The following is a 16,432-nucleotide window of genomic DNA, read 5'->3' on the forward strand; positions in this document are numbered from 1 at the left end:
AATGCAAAACCCAGTTGTCTCCGCGTTCAGCATATGACGATTTTTAGTTTGCAATGTTTTTTTTTCCCCCTAGTGAGATGTATTAGAAATAGACACGTCCTGCACAAGAGTTTGGTTCCCTTTGCGCATCATTATCTCCATCTGAAATAAAGTTGTCATTTGCAAATACCTTTTAATTCCTCTTTATAAAGTGTACGGTTAAGCAGTAATTGATTGCTGTACATAACTGAATTTGTAGGTCGCGCCTAAAGATAAAAAAAACGTTTCGTTTAAGAATAAACTAGAAACATGTCAATTAAAAGGAAGGCTGCGTTACCAGCAGTTTATAATTTGTGTCAACATGGTGCCAATCAGTGTTTCGAAATGCACTGATGCACACGGGTGGTAACGAATGTATACATTCAGTATCATTATATCGCCTATTAACAGCTGCTTAATCAGAAATTATGAAGTTCGGGAATGACTGTACACAATTTATAAAGTATGCGCTAAAGCTACTAGAAATAGTATATTTTAATAAAGCTATTTTTGAAGTGGAGGGCTGGATGGAGGAATATAGCCTGAGTTCTGAGTTTATTTTATTCGATTTCTATTGCACTATTATGTATTATTATGTAAAATTAATTTTGTAATTTTAATTTTGTGATTTCTATCCCCCCGGTGTGCTCGCAGGAAAGACATTCCATTGCCAGCAACTACTGCTGCACGCTGTGCTGTTGTGTATTTGATAATAAACTTTGAATGATTGGTTGATTGAATTGATTGAGTCTAAGCAAGCAGCCAGAAGAGTCACATGGCCCAATTAGAAATGGTAATTAAGAATAGGGGTTCCTCGGGAACAGAAGAGAGAAACACCCTGGACTGCACACTTGTCCACTAACCTCGTTTTCCCTTTTAGTCTTGCTTTAAAGACCTGACGATCTCAAGCCACTAGATAACCTGTTGTTGACAACTACAGTACCCATAAATCTCTCCGACAGACGCTACGTCACGCACTACCCATTTTTATTGGCTAATGTGTCCCATGTGATTACATCTTTAAGCCAATAGTTTTGCGAGAGGAGAGGTGAAAGTGGAAAGAGGCTAGCAGCATGGTGTTGATTAGCAAACTTGTGATCTGATTATTAATTAAAAACCCAAAAGGAAATATGGAAGAAGTGGAAAAAGCAGAAGAGCTTATTAGTAAGCAGCATCGGAAAGAGAAGAAAGATTTACAAGGTGAATTAGTGAGTTGTTTTGTGCAGAGCGTAATCTGAATATCTTTAAATAGAATCAGTTTTAGCTTTCTTGCATGGTAAGGCTTTGGTTTGTGGTAGGATTCATGTAAGAACTGTATACCGGGGCTTGCTTATAGCTTCGAAAACATTGCGAGTCATTATATATGAGAATTATTTTGCCTCAAGAGTAATTTTAATCGGGTTTTTTTTTGTGTTATGAACACTGTCGCCAACACAGTTTTAAAACGTAGACTGTTCCATTACCTTTAATTATAATAAAAGAGTTATGCGATTTAGTGGGCGTTAATTTTGAATTGAATTAATTTGATCGCTTTTTGTTATAACTTCAGTCTTCATGGTAAAGTGTGCCTCTTTTTACACAGCTAAGATCCAGAGTATGAAGAACGCTGTGCCCAAGAATGACAAAAAGAGGAGAAAACAGCTTACTGAAGAAATCGCAAAGCTGGAAGCTGAGCTGACACAAAAACACGAAGAAGAGCTGAAACAGCTGAAGGATACTGTGGCTACAGACACGGTAGGTACATCCCTACAAACGAGTTACTATCGATTCAATTTTTACTTAGGTCGCCTGTAGCTTTCTGTTTTTACACTTTTTTACACACAGTTTTACAGAAAGCTGTCAAAGAGTATAATGTATGAATCAGTGTGTTTGACTTTGCCTTACAATGTTATCCTTGTCGTGGATAAATCTGTATGATTCTGTAAAATATCACAAACTTAACATGTAGTCATTTATCTGCAGCATTGTACATTATTTTTAATTATTTTTTAATTATTGCTTATGTTGTATGTATATTATTGCTGGTTGACTATGCCTGTTTAAACACTGTTTTGCGTAGTTTATAGTACCTTATGTTGTTCATTTGTGTCTTGGACTGTAGTACGAAGTGATGCAAAACGTGCACAATGCAGCAAAAACTTTGTGCAGCCACCAGAGTTTCTTTGTGTGTGTGAGTTTGGTAAGGTTCTGGTTGCATTCGGAATTCAATATTGTCAAGAGTTTACTTCAGTAAATTATTCTTTATAAAATTGTTTGTGTTTTTCAGGAAGACGTGACTGCTAATGGACTAGAAAACCTGGTCTTAGACAGTGAAGAGCAAAAAGATGTTAAGCAAACTCGAGTTTCCAAAGCCCAGAAGAGAAGGGTGAGAACAGGTGCTTTGTTTCCAAGACGAGGGGTTGTGCCCAACATCAGGAGTATTTCATTTTAAATATGCAAATGTTTGTCATCAGTGTCGAGCAATTTCTGCGAGCACAAGCAAATCCTGTAAAGGACTGGGTATCATAAAGTGTTTTTTTTTTTCATTTGTAAATGTCTACAATTTGTCTAGTTTTGTGGTTTTCCTTCATAAGAGCAGAAGAAGGGTTAGAAACAAGAAGTTCTTTGGGGTCATTTCATTAAGGCTGTTGTCTAGGTAGTTAGAAATAGCTGTAATGGCCTTCAATCTCTCCAGGACAAGAAGGCAGCTTTGGAAAAGGAGCGGGAGACCAGAATTGCAGAAGCTGAAATTGAGAACCTCTCAGGATCCCGACACCTGGAGCAGCAGAAGCTTTCCAAGATGCTGGCCGAAAGGCAGCTGCAAATCAAGCACATCCCCTCTGACGGGCACTGCATGTACCGGGCAGTGGAGGACCAGCTGCAGGAGAGAGGTGGCTCCTACAGCCTGGAGCAGCTCCGAGGTCGCACTGCTCAATACATGCGAAGTCACATCGATGACTTCCTGCCTTTCCTAACCAACCCGAACACAGGCGACATATACACACCAGGTAGGGCTGTCCGGGTGGTGACCGGTCAAATCCTGGAAACATCTCTGCCATTTTGTTGACGCAGTTTTAGTTTTTGTACAATATTTTAGATGTTTGACATTTAATGAAAGTGTGAATGTTCAGTGGATTGCATGATTTTTACATTTATTTTAAGCTTTCTCATTCGCCTCTTTGAGGTGTGTGTGTGTGTGTGTGTGTGTGTGTGTGTGTGACTGACTGACTGACTGACTGACTGACTGACTGACTGACTGACTGACTGACTGAGCGGAGATGTGAAAAACATGCAATTTCGGGACTCCAAATCAAGAGTGTGTCACACAATTAAAATGTCTATATATAGCTTTCCCATTCTCACAGAAGAGTTTGAATCGGAAAACTGACATTTTAGGTTTATTTTCCTATGGTAAATAATGAGAAAACAAAAAGGTTGAGGCTTCATTATCTTAGTAGGATATCTTAGACATTTGGAATATCGACAGGGACTTGTGTAGCAACAATGTTTGTTTTTGTTTTCTTTTACAGAATTTTTAAAACATTGAATGCCACATATGTAAAAAAAACGAGATCTTTCCTACAACATTCTAATCATGATTAAATTGCTACATTTTAATAAATAAAATGCCTAATTAAACAAACTGATGACTAGCCATGTTTCAGATGGAGGTAATATGTTATGTGTAAATGTAAAAATATAAGACAGAGGCTAATAAATGATTAATTGCTAATAGCTGGTATATCCCAGGATTTTTGTCCAGCAAGGATTCGACAGTCTGTGTGGGCTCTTGCCACTTTTTACTATAATTTATTACTGTTAATTAAGAGCAATGACATATAACAGACTGCTAATCGATTATAACATACAATGAGCACTATTCAAGATGTTAGAATTCCATTTATATGTCTTTATAATTCAAGGATTTAAGGGTGGGCTTGTAGGATTTGCAATCAGAACTAAAAAATGCACACTAAGCAATTAAAAAAAAAAATCAGACTACCATCATAGGTTTTGACTTTCAAAGATGCTAACGTGCTTTTGTTATTCATCAGATTTTGATACGAAAAATGAAAAGTAATAAATTGTCGAATTAGACTTGTGTATGGTCTGCTTATGAACTCACTGTCAGAATTTCCCATGAATATCTTTTAAATATGTTTGTGATCTATTTGTTGTTTTGTGTTTTGTTGGAGCTCGGTGCTCCTAAAGAGTATTAATTATTGTAATATAGCATATGGTAAATCCAGAATTTAAATATGTTAAAACATGCTTCTCATAAACTTAAAAAGCATTAATGATAGATATACCTCCCTGAGGCAAAATAAAAGAAAAGAACATGCCTGATGTGGTATTAAAATTGAGACTGTCTCTTTCCAGACGAGTTTGAGAATTACTGTAATGATGTGTCCCATACAGCAGCCTGGGGAGGACAGCTAGAGGTAAGAAAATCCCTTCTTATAAATTGGGCTGTCTCTTTGATTTGCGTCTTGCAAAAGAGCCAGTGACTTCAGTTAACACAGAGCAGTTGTTGACTGAATAACATGCATGGTGCAGTAATAGGATGTCTGCTCATATCAGTTTATCTTGCGATAAAAAATGTGTTCACTATTGTGTTTTCCTCCTGCCAAGGAGAGTATGTGGTTTTCCAGCACATTACTTCCTGAGAAATGGCATTATTTTGTAAGAACAACCTGTAATCTATATATTGTGGAGAGCATCTCTGACAGTGAACTGTTTCTATGGCCCTGGAAGAATGAAAACCTTGCACAATTCTCATCTACCTTTATTTGCATTTAAATCCTAAGAGAGTTTGCAGAACTAATTTGTTATTAATCTGTACATAAGTGACTCGATGTAGTTGTATTCATATTTTGCAATGCATGGTCACAAAACCCTTGTAAAATTGTTTTACTGCACATCGGTGTGATTTTGTTGTGTTTTCTTTCTAACAATACAGCTGCGAGCTTTGACACACATTCTTCAGATGCCAATAGAGGTCATCCAAGCAGACTCCCCTGTAGTAGTTATTGGTGATGAATATGAGAAAGCCCCAATTACTCTAATGTAAGTAAGCTATAAGGCTTTATTAAATGATCAGGTGAATTTTGCTAAATTGAGAGGGAAACTAAGTAATAATCTATACATCTACAGTCTACAGCATGTATGAAGTCCTTTTGAAGAAACAGAAACTGCACATTGGCTCACAATTTAAAACAAAATGCACATTTTCTCTGATTATTTCCTAAAATTCAAATAATATCCCTTATGGATGCTTATGTGTAGCTCCGATTAGCAACATCAAATTTTTGCTCACTTCTTTTAGATTGCTTAACTTCTGTATCCATAAGTGATATAGTTAATTTAAGAGTAAGGCTGTGAAACTTGGTATCCTGGTTTAATTTTGCTCTGGATTTAGAACATTTGATTTATGGACATTTCTTCCTTAATGCAATCTATTTCTCACATCTGTGCCTGATCTTCTGTGCTGTGTGGCTGTTGCTTGTTCAATGAATGTTGAGTACATGATATAGTCTGTATAGATTTTCAGAAGACTGTTTAAATCCTTATAGGACTTATTTAATTGCAGGTATTCAGGGAAATTCAGGTATTTAATATAAATATCAAACAGGTAATTGTTAAAATTGAGTGTCCTTCCATCTTCAAGACTATAGTTCTCTATTACCAAACAAATTGCTTGCTTAATTGATTAGGTAGACCATAGTGCTGCCTAATACTTAAAGAACAGGTGATATCAGGAGCAGTTTGAGAGTAACAGCCATGATCAGAATTGGCAATCTGTAATCTGGGCTTTCAGAGTTTAGCTTTAATATTTTGTTTACTTTAAGTATTTTGGCTCACTATCTTAGAAAGAGTGCAACATGGTGTCACTCAGTTTAAAGACACCGAAGAAATGTTTGACAAATTTGGTTCAGTTGTGACTTAATTAGGTTTCCACTATGGGCAGATTGGTGCACTTTCAGTCCTATGAAATATTACAGAACAAATGTGCGTGTTAGGGTGGTTTTAAAATGGGATGAGTGCCCATATGTACATTCTGCATGTTAAAATGCTACCATATGTTCGATGAATAAAATATGCTTCCAGACAGAAGCAGCAATGGGAGAGTTTTTTTTTTCTCCGGTCTTCTGTTCAAGCCAGTTTTTGCTCATCTAGCAACTCATGTGCATTTATTTCCTTTTAACTACCCCAGATACTTTCAGAAGTCCCATGTTGAACAGAAAATAACAAACCCACAGTGCACCTGTTGCCAAGCTTGAAACACTACCTAATTTCATTATGGTCACCTTAGTGTGCCTTCTGACTCTGACTGCTCCTTTGGAAAGGACCTGGTGATGTGTTATCTGAATCCAAGGTCTAACTAAATGGTTTCATGGATTATTTATATGAAAAATAATAATGGAGCATTTGTAGGTGTAAGTAGGAAAGAAGGGTTTACTTGCACCCTTGTTCACGTGTTTCAGATGTGAATAATTTTCAGTTCAGTTAAACAAGCTTTATTGGTATGGCTGATGAATTAGTGTTGGCCAAGCAGACACAATTAACACAACATCTACAAACATTAAAAAGTAATGTAACAAAAAAGTACATTTCTGTCTAGTGTTCAATTATATATTACTGTGAATATATGAATGACCAGTAGATGGCACAATATGTTTAGAGGATTCTAAAGGATGTCAGAATGTTTGAATTGTTTGTGATATTGCTGTTTTTTCCAGATATATGAGGCATGCATATGGACTGGGAGAACATTACAGTTCTGTAGAGCCCTTAAAGGAAGAAACAAACGAAGAGGATAGCTGAAACAAATTCACATTTTCTTCACTAACATTGTCCAATGTTATGAAGGTACACTCACAACATATCACACATCTTGTCCCAAGAACAGTGTAAATACTAAATTTTAATCGTTAAAAAGGTCAACACAATGTGGACACTGTTAGGAGAACAAGAATGTATCATGTATATTTAGTACTGTATTTCAAATAAGAAGAGAATGAACCATGTGAGTATGTCCCTTAAGTCAGAAAAAGGCTTACTGTTTTTATTTGGAATGAAATTGGAAAGAAAAAGAGAGAAAAATGAATTTTCTGTCTGCTTTAATCTTTGCAACCCTGGCTTGGAAAGATGGGTTCCTTAAGAATCACATGTTGCAATTGAAGTCTAATTGAGCCGAGTTACAGCAGTATTTAACAGCATTTAATATTTTAGAGTATTTTGTACTCTGTGTCATCTTTTATCCAGTCATACATGCTGTATACCAATGTTTTAAGGTTGTATAAAATAAAAACCTTTAACATTTCCATACTTGGAATGATCTTTTCCTTGAAACTTAAATGTTTTTTTTTTTCTTTTTACTCAATTTGCAATGTCCTTATTTTGATTAGAAGTGGGAAGAGGATGAATTGTCCATTTTACAGTCCTGGTTATAGTCTTGCCTTTTCCCCTCATAATTTACAAAGGAAATGTCTAGCAATCTGGATATGTACTCCTTAATCCAAAGGCCCTGCTATTCAGATATTATATTGTCATTTTCCATCATACGACGTGTACACAGTGGATGTTAAGTTGGTAAACTTGATTTCTGCGTTTGGGCTTCACTTTGGGTTGTGTCAGCCTGTCATTGGTGGTTTGCTATTAGCCACTGCACTCCTGTCCTGGAGGAGTATGAACTGAGATCAGCATCATGATGTTCAGTTTACAGAACTCCAGTAAGCAGGGCTACAACTCACACTTTCACACATTTTCTACAAAGAACTACAGTAGGTGGTTTACCTTTTCTATATTTTTCTTTAATTTCTGACATTTCATTCCCAAGAAATGTTTTGTGCTGTCCAATGTTCCTTGGTCTTTGAGATTTTGTGCAGGGCTAATTATTCCATCAAGAAAACATTTAAACTCATGAGAGAAAATAAGAGTAAATTAACATTTTGATATGCCTTTTTCCTCCACTGGTCAAGCTTTAGGCGTAAGTCTATTTTTGAATTTAGAAGAGCCAGTTCTTTTTAGCTCATACCCACCAGATTTTACAGTCTTCGGCAGAACAACATTGAAAAGAGTTTTTACTACACCTCTATCATTCATGTTTTTTTTTTTAAAACAGTAACAGCAGGGTAAGCAACAATGTTTGATGCACTTGATGCCCGTGGTTCGTCTTCATGGGAGAAAAAGTTTGTGTCTTTTAGGCTGGCGGTAACAGTGCTTAGCACTCGAAACAGGATTAGATCTTGATTAGACCAGCCATTAAACTGTGACTTCTTCACGACATACGGATATGTTTTAAACGGCATATGCATTATTAAATTATTTTAAATCCCCCCCTCCTGTACAGTATTTTCTTCTTGAGCCTGGTTACAAGGTGGTAGTAATAAAGGCTATAAAACGAATGCACTCAGGCCACTAGGGGGCGTCTCAGTCTCACTCTGGTTAGAGATGTGTGAGTTTGGAGCGGCGCGTGTTGCGGTTTCCAAGGAGACAGCCAAGCTGTCAGTCGGTGCGGAAGTGGAGGGCAGATGCGCGAGAAGGACGAGGGCGCCGTGGAGTATTTTGTGACTCTGCAGGAGTTTGGGAATATGGCAGACAGTTTGGTACTGAGGGCCATAAAGGGGAATGCCAGATCTTTAAACTTGAACTCTAAGAAAATACACCAGGTTCCTACGGCCGTCGCGAAGTTAATGTCCCTTTCGACTTTACAGCTGAAAAACAACTTTATTGCTACGCTTCCGTGCGAAGTACAAACGCTGATCAATGTGAGTGCAGGGTGCAATGAACTTAATATAGGAAACTATTGCTCGTCTTGGATGGTGTATTTTTAATTTAACCTATTTCTTGAACAGGGGCAGCTACACTGCATTTTAAATAAAACTCTTCATTTCACAAATATAAAATCGATTTCATTAGATATGATCTAAGTCTCTTTTATTGATTAAATATCTCGTTTTGTTAACGATGAACCTTTCTTCTTCCTCTCTGTAAGCTGACCGAACTCAATTTAGGCAACAATGTCTTGGAGGAGGTGCCGTTGGTCTTGACGCATCTCAGGTCATTGAGGAAGCTTCACCTGTTTGGGAATCGCATTGAAAAAATACCCTCAGAAGTGTTCGGTATGTTTGCCAGCGGAAGTTAAAGAAGCCAGGTTTAACAGGAAATTTAGAAAATGTTGGAAAGCCAATATAACTTCTAATAAATATTATTATATAGTACAACTAAAAAAGAGATTACATTTGCAGATCTATGTACAGAACGTATTGGATTTATAAAAATGAATGTTATAGTTGGAGTAAAGATACGCAATGTTTACAGTTAATTATATACTGTATATTGCTCAAAATCCGTTTATTGATTCTTAGTAGTGGTTTACTGTAAAGGTGTGAAAAGAGCGAGGGGTAGAACAGCCATTCTTTCTTTAAATCACAATTGAAAAATCGTGTTTTACAGAGGGACTCTCAAATCTTAAGTTTCTCAATCTAAACCACAATAAGGTTCGAGTTATTCCCCCAGAAGTCCACAGGTATGGATACTTAACTTGACTGTGTTTTTGTCCGAGTGACTCAAGAGGATTATAGGTCAACAGTACATTCAGAATCAAGGCTATACAAGGCGTCCTCAATACACAAAGCACAACTGACTTTGTAATTTGCTAAATAGCATGAAAACCTTTTTAAAAAGTTTACTTGTGTAGCCTACTTTGATGAGAGTGCATTTTCTATTCCATTCTAGTGTTGTTATAAGTGCTTTGTATTTCTTACTGTAAGATTCATGAAACCTAATAATAATAGTTTGAGCTGATTGGTTTATGTTAATTCTTAATGTAGGCTATACAATGAATTGTAGGATAGTTTAATATTATTTTTAACTACCGTCTAAACATTTTTCTGTTGTTTTTCAGTTTTTAATTATTATAGTTTATGAAACTATATTATTAAAAAGGATGTGTAAAGATACTTATGCTGTAAAAGTATTATAGTATTAAGTTTAGAATTTTCACATTTGAAAGCGGTTTTGTACTTCAGATGTGTAACAATGTAGAGAGTATAATTAGCACTGTGGGAAAAAATATGTTGGAGGCCATCAGCTCTTTCCAGGGTCATAGAGGCCTTCCTTTTGTTTCAGGCTTATTAACCTTGAATACCTCAGTCTGAACAGCAATCAGCTGGAAGACATACCATTTGAACTGTGTTTTCTGAAGAATCTGTCTGAGTTCCATGTAGCCAGAAACAGGCTCACTCTCTTACCACAAGAGGTCTGCTTTTTAACAAACCTTACCAAGCTCTTCTTGGCAAGAAACCAGCTTAATGGACTTCCTGAAGTAAGTACAAAATGCCACTGTTTGAGATATATATTTCTGCTTATACTTAGAAGCATTCAAATTGCAACAAATGCTCTTGGGTCCATTTCTCATCTATTTAAATGCCTTTCAAAATATATAGCCTTAAATTTTAGTTCTTTTTACTGAGTAAAGTGCAAGGGATTCGTTTCTAATCTAGTAATGATAAAACAACATCAGGGTTTTGGTAGAGGGAAGGTCAAGGCTTTGCATCAGTGGATATATAGAACCAGCCTCAGATAAATTATTCATTTAATGTATCTTAGAATATTCTGCTTTGTAAGAAATGAAAATTGACATTTCTTTTTTTTCTCTGTCCACAGGGGATTCACAAGCTCAGAAAGCTTAAAGTAATAGATGTGGCAGGGAATCAATTGAGGATGTTTCCTTCCGATGTATGATTTTTCAACCGTGCTTTCCTATGGCTTTTTATCAGGAGTTACTCTGATGCATTGCAACCTTTTAGTGTTTTTAATTTAATGCAGATATTTGTTAATGAATTTGCATCCATTTAAGTGCAGCAAAATCCTTTTATTTAAAATTTGTCATCATCCATTGTTTTTATACCCCCAGATTTGAATTTGATGGTGTACTGTGACTTGTCCTTATGCAGAAGCACATGCATAGACACCCCCACACCCACCAGCAGAGCCACAGTGCCTTACAGCAGGTTTAGCACCAGTGGGAGGAGTGTTGGGTCTTCTGTAGACGTTATGTTAAGCCTGCAGGTGCGCAGCACCTATAGGAGTTTCTATTTGCTGAAAAGCTGAGAGAAACCAGACATACTAATCGCCGGCCAATTCCTGTAGTACTCAGCTCATTGTGTGCTACAGGTTGAGGATTTCTCCTGCAGTTGGGCAATGACACACTTTGAACAGTTCTCATCAAGTCCACAGAGCTCGTTCTGCGCTCTGAATGAGTGCCTTTACTGGCTGAGCCGCCTGGCAACCCCCGATTACTTTAATGCCTTAAAAATCTCTGTAAAGTAGCGAAGCATGGCATTATTTGATTTATAAGTATAAATGCAGCACGTGCGGTCTAATGAAATGATAGTTATGAACAAATTAATCAAAGTTAGTTTCAGGGTTAGGCCCCTAAACTCAAAGGCTAAGATTTCTAATATATCATCATTTCAGCTTTAGAGCATGCCATTTAATAGTTGCTTGGCAGCACTGGAGGGCTGGGGTCAATTTTTGGGGTACTATTTGCATGGAATTTGCATGCTCTACCCATGTATGCATGGGTTTCTTCCTACGGTCCAAAGACAAACTGGGAGATTAATTGGCTTCTGGAAAAGTTGGCCACGGTGAATGCGCGTTTGTGTCTGTGTGCGCCTTGAACATCTGTCCAGGGTGAATTCTGCCTTGCACCTGTTAGCTTGCCAGGATAGACTCTGGCTCCCCTGTGGCCCCGTATTGGATAAAGCATTTAGAAAACTGTTGTATGGGATTATTGCATTTTACTGTATTACAGCCTTGTACATGTGATTTGCTACAGAATGTTTTTGGAGGTATTGTTGTGATTAATAACATATTATTCTTATCACTTGTGGTATGAATATAGTATTTCTGTTGTGCCTCAAGTTCCAGGAGCTGCAGTTAGAAGAGCTGTATTGTGAAGAAAACCCTTTGCTTCAGAAAGAGCTTGTTGAGTCTGAACAAGAAGAGGAGGTCCTATCTTTAAAGGTCTTGTAGAGAACTGTGAGAACCTATTTAAAAGACTACCTGTAGAACTGATTAATGTTGCAGAAATGCTGCTGTTGTTTCCCTTTCATAATAGTTACTATTGGCACTCTTAATTTTAAACAGTTACTCACCAATTTGTTTTGTTAAAAGAACATGCTTAATTTGAGTATTTATTATCGATACCTTTCCAAAGATTAATGAGCACAGATTCATCCTAGCAAGTAATGGTGAAGGTTTCAAATACATTAGCTAATGTCATAGAAATCTTAGTATCTGTGGAACTGCAGACCTGAGTTAACTGAGAGAATTCAGTTCACCTGGAAACTTTAGTGCTATCTAACGTTGGTGCTATCTGTTGGGATGAATCATTATAAAAAAAAAAACTTTCCATGAGCTGTATTGCAGACAGATCACTTCTGTTAATCTGAGGGTAAATACAACACTTCTAAAGGATGCCGTTTTATAGGATTGAGGTATAATTAATGAGCACATATTGTTTTGTAAAGAAGCATATGTAGTAAGTTGTTTTTAAATAGATTATATTGAACTAACATTTTTACAACTTAAAAGCTTACTATGAAATACAGTGGACTCCAATGTGTCGCAATGTCAAATGTAACACTATCTTTAATTTGCATCATTCCTGTTTTGATTTGTTAGGAAATCACGGCAAGGTGTATTTTTAAGGAGCTCAGGAGTCGATCCTCGGTCGTCCACAAGGCCATCACACACTATCCTGCACTCAAGACAGTGCTCTCACAAGGGGGGAAGTGTGCTGTGTGCTCCCAGGGCTTTCTTGGCATTTGGCTGGAATGTGTGAAGTTTGTAAATCTGAAAAAGGTACGAATTGATTTTGCAGTGATACCATAACCATCTGCGTTTGGGTGGAGAGGACTTGATTTACTGATCACCAACAAAGTTGAAAGCCAATATTCATGTTTACCCCAGAATTGAATATTTTTCCAATTTCCCTGTTTCAGGAGATGAAACTTGCAAGCCTCTTACATACCATACCAGTGAGAGTGTTGCTGTGCTCATATAAATGCTTCAATAAAAGTGGACATGCTTATTATGGGGTTGCAGTCCTCTGAAGAAGAAGAAGCAGTACAACTGGACAGAGCCCCTTGGCAGCTGGACACAGTATGAGAAGCATGTGTGGAACTCTACTGATACAATATTAATTTACTTCTGATGTTCGATAACACCCGTGATTGTTCCCCCTTTTTAAGTAAATGTAGTAAATTAAAGAGATGTGATATAATCAATATAAGAAGGTTAAAGCATAAATAACAACCTGTGTTAAATATAACTAAAATATTAATATCCTTGTATTCTTGTTCTGAAGCCAAATTTAATTAGATCGCGGTCACAAACAGACTTTTTATGAGCAATTATAGATACTTTATATCTATAAATATGTAATTGTGATACATCAGAATATTATATTGCAGTAATTGAATCTAATTGTATATTGCAAACAACAAAGAAAGCCCTATGCTGAGGTTCCTACTGTAGCTTTATCCCTAGCCATTTATTCTAGCCTTAACCTTGATCCTTTGTGTATGTCTAACTATAGCTAGCCTTAATATTTAACCCTAATCCTTATTTTAATCTTTTATCTTTCTATGAAGTGACTCATGATTCAGGCTCATTCACTGATTCATCTTCAGTTATTGTACCAGTGCATGAGACACTTGCACATTCACACATTAGAAGTTCCCTTGAACCAATTCTGTTGCCCTAACCCTCATGGAATACATAAAAGTTTCTTCAAATTGTAGTCTCAATTCCTCTGTGTCTAAAAGAATCCCACCACTGTGGCACGTGATGCTCATTATACCTTGCTGCCCTGGGTTCACTGTAGAATATTGTCTTGCATTACTGTGGCTAGCTTGATTTCATTCTTCTGCGCACCATGTAACATGAATGCCAAAGGTGCAAAAATTATATAAAGTATTTGAAGCCCTTGGTGATTTTTTAAATTTTTTAATGCAATAAATACAGGTCAATATTCAAGTCACAACGGGCATTCATCCACAGTTGAGCAGTCACACAGAAAAGATGGCTGAGTTTTCATCCAAGTATGAGAAATTATATGTGTCACCTAACACAGGCATAGACACATTCCCGAAGGAATTCCTGAGACTGTAAAAAACCGACTGTATAGACAGACATATACTGTATATCTGTGTCTATACATTGTCTCCCTCTATATAGAGAAAGCATCAAAACAAGCCTATCATTGATAACTGCACCAATATTATTATGCAAATGACAATGTTTTATGTGGTACTGTAGATTTTATTGAAGAGAGATGACATAGGAAAATGTATTATGTTGATTATGTCTCTGAGCACACATTATATTATGAATGGCATGGGGTAGTAGTAAGTGTGGTCAGTGTTGGAAGCCATTCAAATTGTACATCTGCAACACATGCTTTGTAGCAGGTTGCAGATGCTGTTTTGTGGGATCCTGTCCATTTCCTGTCACAGAGCCTGGACAAACATGTGCCTGTTCAGTGGTTTATGCAACAGTCAAAATCATTGAAGTGTAACACGATCCAGTCATGCATAATTAATTAATCAACATGACACCTGAAACATATAATATACTTCGTAAAGGCGTACATGCTTAAAAAGAGTGACAATTTTATTTTGATCCTCAGGAAATATTTTGGACTTATAATTTGTAGCTGTACTGTAACTAATGCTAATCTTTATATACATATCAAAATGTCTTTTTAAAAACGTCGCAATTTAGTTTTCTTAACAGTTCCAGAATAAGAAGGATTGGCACTCTTTGAAATAATTGAATTAAGAGTATAAGAAAGGTTCCAAAAAGGAGGAGGCCATTTGGGATATCTAACCAATTTGGTAATTAGTGATGATCCATTTCGAGAATCTCATAAAGCTGTTTCTTGAAAAAAGCCATGGTATCAGCTTCAATAACATGACTAAGTATGTCGTTCCACACTCGTTTGGGTAAGAATGACCTGCTTTTCGTGGTTTTACACTCCCATTTATTTTCCATGTATGCGCTCTGGTATGTTTCACTGTTCTTTGTGTAGGAATGTGCTGAATTGACCTTGTTAAAGCCTTATTTTGAATACTTGTATCACATTCCCTTATATTCCTCTCTGTTCAAGACTAAAAACGTTCCAGTCCTTCAGCTTGCTATTGATTTAGAGAGTTAAGTCAGATATCTTTCCTGCCATGTCTTTTATGCCGAATTAAAGCGCAGTGATTTTAACTAACGTCACGTTGTGCTGTTTAAAAACCACAGTTGTATTGTATAATACAATATGTGACTATATTGAAACGATTTGAAATATACAATATATTACTGTATTGAACCATTTTGTTAAGTGCGTGAAAAATAAATAGATGGAAAATGTTGTCCATCTCACATTTTAGAGCTCTTAGACTTTTAAGAAGCATTTTGAAAATACAATTGTTAAACAATGAATTAAGCATATCTGTATTGCATGCACTTACACTAAGTAATTTTCTTGAATGGCTAACAGATAAGTTGGATTTGTTCTTAGTTTTTAAGATATTATTAGAATGCAAAAGCCTGATTCTTTACATTTATAGTAATATATTGTCATAGTTACAGGTAGATACCCCCCCTTTTTGCATCTTTTACTAAATGTCTTAATTATTAAAAATGTCTAAAGAAACTGTTCTTCTACAAATGAATATGCTGAATGGCCTCTTCTAGTTGATAACCCTTCTGAAGAGACAGAAGAAATAAGCTGTCATGGTATTCAGTATCGCTTCAATGTTCCATTAGCTATGCCATCCACAAAGGGAGAAATATCTCTGAAGCCACAGTGTCCTAATTGCGCATGAAAGAATATTAAATGCAAAAGAACAGAGTTCTGTTTCGTTCTGTTTCGTTCTGTTTCTAGGTAACTCCAAGAGAATCATTTTTTAACACAGAGAAAAACTTGAAAGAATTTAATTGCCATTGAAGCTTCCAGACCTCATCGAAGAGCCTACTGAGGAGAAATGATGAATTATGCATCAGGTTTAATTGCAAACCTAGAAATTAATGAAATTGGATGACTGTTTAATAGCACAGGGAATGATATATCTGAGAAACCCGAATAAAAAATTATTTTAAAAAGCTTTAATGGATGAATAATTAAAATCTAAGCTCTGGATTTTAAATTGTGACATTTTGGTTTCAATCAATTAATTCTCCAACTGTCCAGAAGCATGAAGCTGAGAAAATTTCACAATAAGAAATTTTGTGAGGTTATCTGAAATTGCATGTGGATGGCAGCCTTTTACAGGGTGGTTAAACACTGAACATAAGAAAGGTTATAAATGAGAGGAGGCCTTTCTGTCCATCTAGCTTGTTGGCTAGTTAGTAGGGATTTGGCCTGAGGATCTCA

The 16,432-nt window shown here is 36.4% G+C and overlaps 2 protein-coding genes across 3 annotated transcripts; both read left to right on the forward strand.

Moving 5' to 3' along the window:
• The first annotated feature begins 1,043 nt into the window (after window positions 1-1,043).
• On the forward strand, window positions 1,044-7,322 carry otud6b (OTU deubiquitinase 6B). The gene is made up of 7 exons (XM_088600665.1): window positions 1,044-1,218; window positions 1,601-1,752; window positions 2,285-2,383; window positions 2,693-3,005; window positions 4,378-4,439; window positions 4,958-5,064; window positions 6,738-7,322. Exons 1-7 carry the CDS (start codon window positions 1,149-1,151, stop codon window positions 6,820-6,822), a joined length of 888 nt encoding a protein of 295 aa, XP_088456791.1. The 5' UTR covers window positions 1,044-1,148; the 3' UTR covers window positions 6,823-7,322.
• A 1,172-nt stretch (window positions 7,323-8,494) lies between these two features.
• Window positions 8,495-15,909, forward strand: lrrc69 (leucine rich repeat containing 69). Of its 2 annotated transcripts, XM_088600666.1 has the most exons (8): window positions 8,495-8,768; window positions 8,996-9,122; window positions 9,457-9,529; window positions 10,132-10,327; window positions 10,669-10,740; window positions 11,929-12,030; window positions 12,691-12,870; window positions 13,011-15,909. In XM_088600666.1, exons 1-8 carry the CDS (start codon window positions 8,532-8,534, stop codon window positions 13,119-13,121), a joined length of 1,098 nt encoding a protein of 365 aa, XP_088456792.1. In that variant the 5' UTR covers window positions 8,495-8,531; the 3' UTR covers window positions 13,122-15,909. The 2 variants fall into 2 exon arrangements, with proteins under 2 accessions (XP_088456792.1, XP_088456793.1); XM_088600667.1 differs by lacking the exon at window positions 13,011-15,909 and having other exon boundaries at window positions 11,929-12,045; window positions 12,691-12,828.
• The last annotated feature ends 523 nt before the right edge of the window (window positions 15,910-16,432 follow it).

Source organism: Lepisosteus platostomus, chromosome 12 (assembly GCF_059453375.1).
Source record: "Lepisosteus platostomus isolate fLepPlt1 chromosome 12, fLepPlt1.hap1, whole genome shotgun sequence".
NCBI classification, from domain to species: domain Eukaryota; kingdom Metazoa; phylum Chordata; class Actinopteri; order Semionotiformes; family Lepisosteidae; genus Lepisosteus; species Lepisosteus platostomus.